Genomic DNA, 13382 nt, shown 5'->3' with positions numbered 1-13382 from the left:
AATTCAGGGCAAGAAGGGCTTGGCATCTAATATCTTCTTCTTCCTGTCATCCCCGTCAAGCTTAGAGGCAAACCCAGATCAGTGCACATCCCTGCTGTGATAGGTCAGGGGAAGCACATCAGAGACGAATTGGAGAGAGCAGGAAAAGTGACCCAATGACACCCAACCCAGGGGACTCACAAAATCAAGAGGTGTCAGCGCCCTGCCAAAGGCCAGAGTGGCAGAGAAATCAGAGTGGACAGGCTAAGTCCCCAAGGCGGGCCAGGCAAGCTCGGGGTTCATCTTCACAGCAGTACGAAGATTGACCTGGCAATCACCGAGCAGTCACATCGATGCCAACACCTTGCCAATCTCCAAGCGCTGTCCAGGAGACCCAGCTGGCGCGTGGTAGGCCTCGTGGCTTGGGAGGGGGTGCCCGTGCCAGGTCCACTTAATCTCCACCTACGGTGGAGTGATGGGCAGCAGAACAAGGGAGCAGGATATGTGATGGGTCTCAAGTTTTTGGGGGCCTGGCTGCTAAGCTAGAATGGTGAGGACCGGCTGCGAGGTAGGGCCCACTTCCCCCTCCACATCCTTGGAGAATGTGTGGCCAATGGCCAGGGCATACTGGGCCTGTGCTGTGACTCCCGGAAGCAGCCGGGGGGAGGGGGGTCCAGAGGTCTCCCCCGAAGAAGATGCTACAAAGTACCTCACTCTCACATACACCAAGCTAAATCCAGTGGTAGGACCCCTCCTGCTTCCAGCTCCCCAGCTCCTTGGCTAATTTCAACCACATTTCATCTGATTAGGGGTGAGAAGATTTGCATGCTCTAGGCTCCGTCCCCATGCAATTGGCCCCAATAATCCCTGAACCAAAAGACCAAACTCTGAAGTGTCATCATTTGACATTCACGCCTTTAGGTCTTGAGAGATGTCTTCTTTTCCAGCGCTCCTCGGAGAGCCTTTGCTTATGGAGAAAAATGCCTGGAGCCAGGGGCCATGGACTGTGAGGACACAGCCTGTAGGGGGCAGAGCTAGATGCAGGAGATGAGCTGATGTTCCCGCACCTGTTACGGATGAGCAAGAAGGAGGCCCCAGAAGGGCAGTGATGGACCCAAGGACACAGGTCTGGTCATCTGTTTGCTCACGTGTTCGTTCTATAAACATCCACTGAGGCCCTGCTGGGTGCAAGGGAGCGTGAGGAGCACAGAGCCAAGAGAGCCCTATCCCTCCCCAGCCTCAAGGAGCCCAGCCAGAGTCAAACGGCAGAGGCCCAGGGAAAGTTCGATAGGCACTGGGGCAGGTGTGCTTGAGGTCTCCCAGGTGGTGAGCCCTGGGGAAGGTCTTCCTCCCTTCAGGTGAGCATCTCCACCTGGGAGGAGAGCAGTTTAGGGAGGGAAGCCCGCAGAGAGGCGGAGACCTGGCCTGAGCCTTAAGGGCAGAGGGCCCCCCCCCACCCCCCGCCACTCAGGGCTCTGAGCAAGCGGGGGACACAGCAGGTAGAGCTGGGTTGTGCTAATACACTCCCTTGGGTAAGCAGACATGACCCCAACTGCCAGAAAATTTTAAAACACAGGACTGGCTTTAAAACACTCTGCTCAGCTCCATCTCGCATCGGTCCCCATCCCACGCCCAGGCCCCTCGGCCAGGTCCCTTCTGCCTGACTCGCTCCTCCCTTCAGCCTCCTTCTCATGCTGTTCCCCCACCTGGCATGCCCTTCCCTTCCTCTTCACGTGTCTAAGCCGGTCTGGCTGGGCCGAGTCCCCCGCAGTGTATCTCTTGCTTTAACAGACGCATCATCCCAGCCCTTGGTTCTCATTCAGGCAAACTCTGCTAAGCACCTGCTGCAGGCAGGGCGGGGTGCTGGGTCTGGTGGTGCACTGCTCCTCCCGTGCGCACCGAGAGCCGGCTCCTTCCTCTCCTCACACGGGGGCTGCATACACAGAGAGTGTGAAGCCCAGGCCAGCTGGGAAACTCAAGTGAGTCTGGAAGACTGAGCCTCTTCCCCTTCCTGCCCTCCAGCGCAGGCTGCATCTCAGGAGGAAGCATCCCAAGACAGGCACTGTGGCGAAGAATGACAGGAGGCTGAGCCCTACATCCCAGCCTGGCGCAGCTGCAGAGCAGCCCTGCGTTCTCATACCCCTGCTCTGCCTCCGGGAAAGGATGCTGTCCTCAGTGAGTCTCGAGAGGGTCGGGGCCAGCCAGCGAGCTTGTTGCGGGGAGGAAGATGGGGTCCCGAGACAGATCAACCTAGCCCTCTGTGCCTCAGTCTGCCCTTCTGCAGGCCAGAAGAGCAGCCTCAGGCCCCTGAGTGGGAGAAGGGCCAAAGAAGTGAGTCGCTGGGGGCTGGATTTTGTGACCCATTCCACAAACATTTACTAAGCAGCTACTATGTGCCAGGGAGACACATAGCGGAGAACAAAACGGGCAAAAAATCTCTGCCCTCGTGGACCATAAACAAATACACATTTACTTGTCAAGTGCTGTAAGAAAAACAGAGCGGGGAACAGGGAACAGAGAGTGATGGCCCGGGGGAGGGTCTATTTCAGATACTGTGGTCAGAAAGGCCTCTCTGAAGAGGGGACAGCTGAGAAGACACCCAAATGCACCGAGGATGTGGGCCACATGGATACTCAGGGAAAGACAGTTCCAGGCAGAGGGACCCACCAGTGCAAAGGCCCTGAGGTGGGCTTATGCCTGGAGTGCTAGAGGAGCAGTGAAGAGGCTGGTGTGGCTGCAGCAGAGAAATGGAGAGGAGAGTGGAAGGAGAAAAGACCAGGGGGGCAGCAGGAAAGGAAGCAGCCCTCTCTTAGGGGGTCTCTGGATCTCGGGGGGGGGGGTCTGGGGCAAACCTCTCTGGTTTCCCAGATATATGAGGAGTGTCAGCACCCCCCCCCCACCCCCGTGGCACAAATCTTTCTGGCTGGCCAAGCTCTTCCCCCTTCACCTCGGAGCCTCCAGAAGGCAAGTGTCCCTCACAGCAAGAGAAGCTGAGTCCAGAGATGTCACAGAGCCGTGGGATGAGGAGGCGCCCCGGCCTTGAGCCTTGGCTGCCGGTCACCACCCTTGCCGCTGCACTGACTGAGGCCATCTAAATGCAAGTCTGATGCTCAGCCCTGGGAGTTGGAGCTGGAGGTCAGACCAGCAACAGCTTGACTCACCAGCATCTCTGGAATATCAATAGGGGACACAGGGACACAGCGGGGAGATGAGGCTTTGGAACTTCTCGCCATGCAAGGGACAGGACGTCCTCCAAGGAGCAGGCCTGACCCACCCGCCCCCTCCCCTTCTTGTCACCACCAGAGAGGCCATGGCGTTCCCACCCTAGAGGCACGGGCCTGGATGTGCCCAGTGTGCTGGAACCACCTACCAGAGAGGACCAGAACCAAATTCCCCAGGTGACCCCCTGGAGAGACCCCTGCCAGGAACTGACCTGTGTCCTTCCTGCCACATTCACCAGAAGTGGGGGAGCCTTCTGCTGGATTCAAATTCCACTCCTGCTATTTTCCAGCTGGGTGGCCTCAGGGGAGTTACTTAACCTCTCTGAGCCTCAGTTTTGCCATCCATATAATGGAGCTGTCTTGAGGGCTAGATGAGTTAACACGAACCAAGTGTGTAAAACAAGACCTGGTCCACGGGAGGACTCCATAAATACTGCCTCCTAATATCATCCATTCTCCTGTCGCCCACACAGGGAGCCTGGGCTGCTACTCCACACTTCTGTTTGACCTTAAGCAGGCCCCTTAACTTCCCTGAGCCTTCCTCTTCCTCATCTGTGAAATGGAGCACTGCTGCAAGTAAACCGAGGCTCACAGGGGGGCCCATGGGCAGAGAAAGGCTGTGACGCTATAAAAGCTTACACCCCAGAGCCCCACCCTGAGAGGGCCCAGGACGGTGGTGGGAGGCACCGAGGGCAGGGCCACATCTGTACCACCCCCTCAAGCCTGTCTCTCCCTCCCTAGATGACTCACTCGGCATCATCTCGGGAGCCCAGGTGGGGCCTGCGCTGCATGCCTAATCCCAGCACTGGTTGTACTCTGCCTTTCGGCCTTCCCCTCTGCAGCCGCAGCCTGGCAAGGAGGAGGGAGCCCTGGCGTTCAAAGCGGGGGAAATGCACAAGCGTGCACACGCACACGGGCCTGTCCCCGGACACCCCTACTGAGGCAGGCCTGCCGGTCACGAGCCCAGAAAATCACATATGTGCGCCCCTCACTCCCACACGTGTCCTGCCCTAGCTGCCTTGGGAGCTCACCTCGTTGCCCTGTTGCCACGAGACCTGCTGTCCTGTAAGGCCCAGGCTGGCCTGGGCTCCTGTGGTTTTGTCATTAGCCCTGCCCCAGAACGTGGCCTGCAGCTTCAGTCAGGGCCCCCACAGACCTTCCAGCTCGCCCCAGGCCTCCCTAAGAATGGTCAGAGAGCAGGGAGGGCCATAGCCCAGGCAGCCAGACCCCTGATAATAAACCTCTGGTGTGTGTCCCAGAGCTCCCACAGCCATGGGCCAGAAGCACGTTTCGTTCTGGTTTACCCCCATTTCACAGAAGAGAAAACCAAAACTGAGCAGCGGAATGACTTTCCAGGGCTCTCACGGCCAAGAAGTGGCCAAGCTGGAGCCTGGGTCCGTCCGCCAGAGCTGGCCCGTTAACCACATGCTGCCACCCCTGTGATCCAGGCTGGGAGAGACGGACAGCATGGGGTTGAAGGGCCTGGGTCTGACCGCCTGGCTCCAAGTCCTGCTCCAGCACCTCACTGTGTGAGCCTGGGCAAGCCCCCTCACCCCTTTGAGCCTTAGGTCCCCCATCTGTAAAATGGGAACACAAACACCAGGCCCTCAGGGTCATCACCAGGATTCATGATTGTGGAGGGAGGGTGCCTGGCACGGGGCAGGGCTCAGTCAAGGGCCACAGGATGGCCCAGGGAGAGCACGGTGCTAATGGGGGCTGGGAAATTTGGGGCCAGGTCTTTCTTTATGCCCTGTGCCAATGGCCCAGTCAGCGCTGGGTGCTATGCGAGAGCTCCCCACCCAGAGGACAGAGCTGGGTTCCATCCCTGGTCCTCCACATCCTGGTTACGTGGCCTTGGGAAAATGACCTACTCTCTCTGGCCTCAGTTTCTCCATCTCTAAATTGGACACAGTTATGTTCCCCTGTAGGACCCCAAGTCCATACAGCAGGCACCCAGGACTTGCTGGCCAAGCTCCCCTCAGCTCTGATGTGCATCCTCAGCCTGGCAGGTGTGCCCTCCCCTCTACACCGCTGACACTTCTCTGAGCAACTCACAGATGATTTATACTTCAGAGGACGAATCAATACAATATACGGCCAAAGACATCTTTAATCTTTCACAGGGATTAGGCTACAAGGTACAGCGGCCTCTTTCTACAGGCCGCTCAATTCTGATTTCAATTTGGCCAGCCGGAGCATGGCTTTCTCTCTCCTTTTCTTTTCATCCACCTAAAGACGTTCCTCCAAATCAAATTTCATTTAGCAGGATGAGGGGAGACCTAGCTACCCAAACACGAGGGCAGGCCCAGCCAGGGCCCTGGGGCTGCAAGGCGAGACAGCAGGAGGGTCTGAGGAGGTGGGAGGTCAGGCCAGGCAGGAGACCAGCCCCTTGGCGACGGGATGGGGCACAGGGGTGCTGTGATGGGCACCTGTGCCAGGCCAGGAGGGCCCCTGAGCCGCAGGCTCTGGCAGAACAGCTAGTTCTCTTATTTTTCTAGAATTCCTTTTAGAAAATCTTGAGCAGACTTCATATTTTCTAACTACCAAATGACTGATTATATGCTTGTGGCAAATTCAAACAGTAGTCTGAGTTTCAGCCAAAACACAACACCTAGACTCCACCCCAGTGGGATCTGTGTGTGTGCATGCATGCACGTGTATGTGACTGTCTGTCATGCCCCCATCCATGGGAAACAGGGGCAGAAGATGGAGTGATGAATACAAAAGCAGTTACGACGTCTGGTCCTGGAGCCAGACAGCCTGGGTTCAAATCCCTTCTCCACCTCTCACTTGTATGACCCGGTGCCAGCTATTATTTGGCCCCTCCAAGCCTCAGTTTCCTCCCCTATAAAAGAGGGGTGTCTACCTCATGGGGTAGGGAGGATCACCCAGGACAACAGGTGCTCGGCATGTGCCAGGCACATAGGGAGAGCTTTGTGAGTACCAGGAGTGGCTTCTAGAACCTTATGGCAGGGACTGAACACAACCGAATATGAAAATTCTAGACCTTCTGTCCCTGCCCCCATCTAGCGCCTCTGTCCCCAAATCCTGACGCCCACCTTAAAGAGACAGGCGGTGGGCTAGTGTGGGAAAGGATTCAAGCCACTGGGGACAGGCACCGCCAGAGCAGGGTGGGCAGGGCCAGACCAGAGAGAGGCACCTGTGTCTGAGCAAAGCAGGGAAGCACATGTGGGCAGCCACAGGCAGGGGGCTGGGGCACCAGGGGCCTGATGCTACCAGGGGGCCCCCAGGGAGCTGCCGCCCACCTGCCTGGAGGTGAGAGCAGGGCCCATCTACCCCATGCCCCCCTCTGCCTGGCCAGCTGCCAGAGCGGGGAGTGGCCTGGAGCCGCAGCCATCGGTCAGCGCCGCCCCACTTCCGTCCTCTCCGCCAGGTTACAGGCACCCGAGCTGTGCTGGCTGTACAATTAAAGGGGCTTATCTGAGATTTATAGCAGGATTATGCCCGCAGGGTGTTACCAACGCCAGCCTCTGGATACTCTGTGGTCCTTAGGAAAAGCAATTAGAGTCCCGGGGTTATACAGGTATAAATATACAGATGCCATCCTCCAAGGTCGAGGGCGCCACAGTGAGCTATTTAGAGAAAGAGCCTTGGGAGAGGCCAGGGGCCCCTCTGCCAGGAGCTGGGTCTGTCGGGAGGGGGAAGAGCCTCTCTGCTTCCCCCACACCCTATCCTCTCTGAACTATCCCTCTTATCAAGGCTCACCCAACCCAGCTGGAGCCCTCAGCCCAGGGGCCTGACTGCTGATCCGGATCCCCACCACCACAGCCCCATGCAGGCCACCCTCCCTCAGCCGGGCCATGGGGCCATCGGAACCAAGTGGCCCAGGCTTCAGACTTGGCAGAGCGTTAACCCTTGCTGTGCCTGCCTCTTACTGCTTGCTGATACCTAAAAGCTTTATCCTTGGAGCTTTTGAGGACAATTAAGGGAATGCAGCAAGCTTAATGGGGAGAAGGGTGCCCGGTGGTGAATGGGGGAGACCTCCAGGAGAGCACATCACCTTCGCAGGTCCTCACATCCCACCCAGGGGCACCTCCTTCCCTGCAGCCACAAGGAAGAAGCACAGCCCCGCCTGCCCCATGTAAGACACGGCCCCTTCTCTCACCCCACACCTCCCCTCCACACACACAGCTCAATTCCTCAAACAATTCTTTCTCCAAGAACCTGCTGGCTGATCTCCCAGCTCCTGGGTCCCTGAGACCCGCCCCTAAACAAGACCACCTCCGTCCCCACCCCCTTCCCCTTCTCTCTCTGTCTGAGAACAGGAGCTGTCCCACTGGATCCCGCGCCCAGAATACTGGCGGTCCCTCTGTCTGCCTGGCCACGTCTGCAGAAGTCATTCCGTCCACCCCTTGCCCCTGGGAGTCACCCAGCAGGCCGGCAAGGCCACAGACTGTGCCCCAGTGCTCCCGGGAGAGACTGAGGCCCACGAGGGAATGGCCTGGGGCAGGACCCAGAGAGTGGCTCTCAGGCAGCGCTTGGCCACTGTGCCCTGACATCCCCCTGTTCCCAAGCATGACTCACCATCCTCCCGGGACTTCTGGATGAAGGCCTCCACGCCGCTCTCGCCGTAGCTGCCCTCCGAGGCCAGCGTGGACACGTAGTTCCACTTGAGGGCGCGAACGATGTCCACCATGGCCTGGGCCTGGTACGTGTCCGAGGGCACCACTCGGGAGAAGAAGTCGTAGCGGCTGTTGTCACTCAGGTCGGGGGCTGTGGAGGCGTAGCTGATCTGGGGTATCTGGGGGCGAGAGGGGCTGCTGATGGGGGCTGCTGGCACCCCCACCATCCCCAGCCAGCACCACACCACTACTCACCACCTCCTTTCGTCCCCACTGCCTTGGGAAGGGTCAGGGCACTGCCTCCTCTTGTCTTGGGCGAGACCCTGTGTTATGGGTTGGACCACACACACACACACACACACACACCCTGGAATCATACAGGATTACATACATAAACACACAGCAGAGCCTCTGGGTGCCTCCATTTACATAAAGACTGAGAGTCCTTTTGCCCATCAACTCCCCCCAGGCAGCCACTCATGTCACCACCCAGCAGACCCTGTCCCCATGGCTCCTTTGTCCTGCGCAGGTCAGAGAAGACAGGGCCCCACCCACCCCACAGGTAGAATTACAGGAGGACAGAGTGGACAGGGAACCCACCCCGGGGAAGTCCCTCTCTCCGCAGCCTGGGATACAGGGCCCAACAGCAGACTCCTGCCCCAGCTCTCCACAGAGCACCTTTCTGCACCCACAGACCCCCACCTGGGCCCTCCCCAGGCAAAAGTGAGATGCAGAGCCCTTAAGCTGTCCTTCTTCCTGTGGTTGACATCCAACCCTTCCCAAAGGACAAAAACCTCACAGCCAGCCTGTGGCAACTGAGAGTGGGGAATGTTCCGGGGGCAGCAGGATTTGGGGCACACCCTGGACAAGAGGTTGCCCACTTGGACTGTGCCTTGGGTGTCCCTATCCCCAGGGACACTGGAGGTCTGCCTTCCAATGAGGACGCCCATTAGGAAAAGAACATGGCCCAGCCCAGCCCCTGTGATGCCCCCCCAAGGCGGGCCCCAGCAAGCCCCTCATTGCCTCCCCTCACTGAGCTCATCCAAGAAAAAGGAAAGGATGAGGTGGGAAAAACAGATGTTTGGTTGTCTGGATTTGCTGAGCAACTAAGGGTTAACCCCCAAACCCTCTCATTGTAGTTCTTGTGATCTTTAGAAGATGGCATACGCTACGTTAACCACTGTGGCACTGTTTCTAATAGCAAATCTCCGGAGGCTACGGCCACACAGGAATACTATTTGGCCGTGAAAAAGAACCAGGCAGCTTTCCATGCACTGCTCTGCATAGCTCTCCAAGACCCACAGAGGAAAGAAAGAAACGAGGCACAGTTCCGCGTGTGAACAGCATCCCCATTATCACGTGAGGGGGCAGGACAGACTCTCGCCGCCCTGAAACGAAACAGCTAAGTTGCCTCCAGAAGAGGGAACCAGGTGGCTAGGGGACAGGGTTGGGAGGACACCTTCCCCCTCATACCCCGTGTATGTTTCACATGTAGAATCATGCAAACATACCTCCCGCCTAGAATCTTCCTGAGCCGAAGCATCCGCCCCCTTTCCTACCTGTGTCAACAGCCTCTGAAAACTAGCCCGGTCCTCCTTGCCTTGGAGAGCGCAGAGCACGAAAACAACACCCCCAAGAATGTGGACTCTGGCCAGATAGCTGATGGTTAATTGTAAACGTCTGTTATGTTTAAGGCCCACTAAGGGTATCACAGCCGCGGGGGTTGGTCGGGTGTTTAAGAGTCCGTCATTCGGAACAGTCTCCCAGCTTCAGCACTATTAATGCTTTGGGGGTATAATTCTTTGTTGGGGGGCTGTTCTGTGCACTGAGGTATGTTGAGCAGCAACCCCAGCCTCTACCCACTAGATCCCAGAAGCCCCTGCCTTCCGCAGTTGTAACAATCAAAAACGTCTCTAGACGCAGCCAAGTGCCTCCTGGGGAGCAGAGCAGAACTGTCCCCGGTTGAGACCTGCGGTTTTAGAGATATGTACTGAAATATTGAAGGATGCAGGGATCTGAGGAGGTCTGGGGTTTGTTTCCAAAGCATCACAGTGACAGCACATCCAAGAAGAAAGAATAATGGCCAAGAACGGACAACTCTGAGTCACATGTACGTGGGGGCTCACCACCCTATTTGTTCTGAACATATCTGAAATGTCCATATTTAACCAATTTTTAACAATAAAACAAAACAGACAGCACCCCTGAATCATCCCCCTGAACAGAAGTGCCCTGAATTTGGAGCTGGAGCAGGTGGTGGGGACTGGGGGGCCAGGGCCTGCCCTACCAGCCTGCCGTCCCAGCAGGTCCCCGAGAGAAGACAGGTTGTCTGTCAGCTTCCGGGGTGTTTGTCAGCTTCCGCCTGGGCCTGGGCCTCAGCGAGGAGTGCTAATCACAGGCCCAGGAACCCGCTCTCTTCCTAATTAGAAGAAGCTTGTCTCCTGCTTCTGATGTTTCCACCCAACACAGCGCTTGTGTCAAAAGGGACTGTGCCCAGCAGAGGGGCAGGAAGCCCAGGGAGGTCTCGGGGTCCCTCCCACAGGCAACTTCTCACTCATCCTTCATTCCTCCTTCCAAGCCACCTCCCTGCCTCCCCTCCGGTTCAGGCATTCTGCATGGGCAGGGACGGCAGCCAGACAGACGGACGTCCAGGGATCAGGACCCAGGCCCCCATCCCACCACGAGCCCCCATTCCCACAAAGGGTGGGAGGGCCAAGCATGGGGTTCCCACAGGGTACATGTTAGTCAGCCTGCCGGGGTGCCCCGGTCTCGGATTTTGGGAGCCCAGGAGGGGCCCCTGATCTGCCCCCAACAATTCCTGAGACCCTGGAACAGGGATCCAGCCCTGAGGTGGCTGGGAGGGAGGGGACAGCTTCCTGAGCAGGGTCAGGGGATAATCCCTGGCCAGCTCCTCCTCCCCGTCCGAAGGCTCCTCAGTTCCAGGCCACCCAAGTTTCCTAGCGGGGTGGTTTCAGCAGAGATTTGGAAGCTAAACTGCTCAGGTTCAAATCCCAGCTCAGCCACCCACCAACTGGGAAGCCTCCAGAAAGTTGCTTCACCTCTCAGGCCTCAGTTTTCTCAGCTGCCAAATGGGAGGTCGTGAGGGTCACATGAGGGAATTTTCGGGAACTGCGGGCAGGCAGTAAGCACTCAAAAGGTTAGCCCAAAGGTGGGCTATGATCCCTCCCGCTACACCTCCCTTAGCCCTCTATCCCCATGCCCCCCCACCGGGTCCTTCCCCCAGCTCTCTCCCAGTGCTGTTACTACTGTGCTCCTGGCGGTGGGGGGCCTCCTCCTGGAATGCTGACCCGCAGGCTCTCCAAGGCCCTCCTCCCCCCTGGCCCCACCCAGGCCTGAAGTGCATGGGGAGACGCAGGGACCCCCCCCCTCACCGGACACCCGGGACAGGGTGACTGGGACAACCTGGCCCAAGGGCGCTCTGACTGATGCCTCCTCAGCTCTGTCTCAGCAGCACAGCTGAAGCCAGAGGGGCATTTGATTAACATTCTCCTCAGAGAAGTCCTCTCCTCTCCCAACAGCAGCACGACAGGGGAGGGGGCGGCCACGCCCCTGCCAATGCCGGCACAAGGGTCAGCCACAACCTGGATTCCAGCAGCCCCTGACCAACCACGGCTGGCCTACTCTCGGTCCATCTGCCTGGCTCCTTCTGCCCACAGGGCCCCTGTCACCTCTTCCAGGCAGCCCTCCCTGAGCTCCAGAGAGCCTGCTCAGACCTCCCCCAGCACAGAGTAGGGCTGCTCCAGGGGCACCAGGCACGTCCTCCTGGGGTGAAGATGCCTGGTCTTGTCAACTCAGCAGGCATTTTAAGACGCCCCCATCATGCTGGGCAGGGCTACTTGTGGAAACGCAGAGAAAAGTGGACTGCTCCCAACACCCACTGCACCCCTGGAAGGAGCAGGTGGGGGCACCCCAGAGTGACGCAGAGTGTGTCTGGAGCTGGCACCTGGCAGAACCTCCCGCTTGCAGAAGGGATGAGTGACTGAGGGGAGAGAGGGAGGCGGTGAAAAAAATCTCTCTCTCCCTCTCTCTGTCTGTCTGTCTGTCTCTCTCTCTCTCTCTCAGGCTTCTAGAGTGACAAGGAGGTCCACGCCACGTGGGGAAAGACAAAAGCTGCTTCCGGGCTTGAGCAACAATGAAGATGAATGCCAAGTGCATCTGTCTGTGTGTGTGTGTGTGTATGTGCGCGTGTGCACCCACGTGTGCATGCACGTGCTGGGGCATGTGCCCCGAGCACACGAGCGCACAGTACATTCATTCATTCCTCCCACCAATAGTCACTGAGCACCGCCAGCCTGCCAGGCATAGTTCTGAGTGCTGGCGATGGACAGGTGGACAATCTGTCCTCGTGGGGCTCCCAGTCGAGACACAGGCAGGCAATGGAAAGGGGATACCAAGCTGTTAGACGGGAATAAGGGCCCATGAGAAAAAGGAAGAACAGGGCAGGGCACTGTTAGAGGGGCCAGAGGAAGTCTCTCTGATAAGGTGACATCTGAGCCAAGACCCCAAGGAGGTGAAGGAAGGAGCCATGTGGGTAATTGGAGGGAGGGCATTTCAGGCAGAGGGAAGAGCCAGTGCAAAGGCCCGTGCGCATATGTGTGCTGAGAGCCTGAACTTGCTCTCAGGCTGCCCCCAGGCCAGGTCAGCAGCCCCGCATACCTGCCTACATGTGGCAAAACAGCCAGACACGCAGGCAGTGCCCCAGGGTGCCCACAGCACAGACTCGGGGTCACTGGCTCCCAGTCTAGCAGAATCTAGGGACTCCCTGAGAGTGGCTGGTCCACGTCCCACACCGTCCAGAGGAGAAGGGGGTAGGAGGTGGGACACCCCCAGCACGTAACAGCCAACCAGAGCGCAGTCCCCTGAAAGCCGATACTTCATTCAAGGCTGTTTATAGAACAGTCAGGGATGAAGCCTCTACCTTGACCTCAGCAAGGCCTGCAGCACCCTGAGTCACGCAGCCAGGGGCCCATGGCCATCACCATGGATACCCCAGGGCCACACCACAATAACCCCAACCCTCTTCCTGTGAGCTTTAGTGTTTAAAGGCACCTCCCCTTTCTGCCTCTTCCCTAATGCTTTGGGCAGCACAGCATCGGCTCCAGCTTTGGCTCTAGCACACTACGGAGCCAGCCTGCGCATGCACAAGGCTCTGCTATGACCCAGCCTTGTCATCCAGCTTTGTGACCTTAGCAAGCGAGCGGCCTCTCTGGGCCTCAGTTTCCTCCCCTATAAAGAAGTCACAGTAACAACAGAAGGGACTGCACGAGCAAGTACTTGCAAAGTGCTTCAAACACGTGGGCGCTGCTGGGTATTATCCTTGGAGAAGGAGGCAAGGCTAGGACCAACGTGCCCATTTTGCAGATGACAAAACTGAGGCTCGGGGAGAGGAAAGTACCCTCTGAACATCACAGCCAGGAGACATCAGAAAGAAGGCACCGATTCAGCTGCTCTGCTTCCTGTTCACTATCCCCGAGTCCTGGCCCCAAGCCCTGCCCACCGTCCCAGCTGACTCTGCTCTTTCTGCCCCACCCACAAGCCAGACCAGGCAGCCACAGATTGAAGCTGGGACCCTGGGGCC

The 13382-nt window shown here is 57.9% G+C and overlaps 1 protein-coding gene across 9 annotated transcripts in view; it reads right to left on the bottom strand.

The window, feature by feature from the left end:
* GRM4 (glutamate metabotropic receptor 4) overlaps window positions 1-13382 on the bottom strand; it is a 151216-nt gene that overhangs the window by 89875 nt on the left and 47959 nt on the right. For all 9 annotated transcript variants that reach the window (XM_019456805.2, XM_019456799.2, XM_053905127.1 and 6 more), the window contains one exon: window positions 7746-7962. In XM_019456805.2, coding sequence (XP_019312350.2) covers window positions 7746-7857 — 112 coding nt within the window. In that variant the 5' untranslated portion in view covers window positions 7858-7962. The remainder of the gene's footprint in view (window positions 1-7745; window positions 7963-13382) is intronic.

This window comes from Panthera pardus, unplaced genomic scaffold, assembly GCF_024362965.1.
Source record: "Panthera pardus isolate Hobbes unplaced genomic scaffold, ASM2436296v1 HiC_scaffold_17, whole genome shotgun sequence".
NCBI lineage: Eukaryota > Metazoa > Chordata > Mammalia > Carnivora > Felidae > Panthera > Panthera pardus.
Note: the sequence above shows the minus strand (reverse complement) of the source record. Positions and strands in the feature narration are given on the sequence as shown.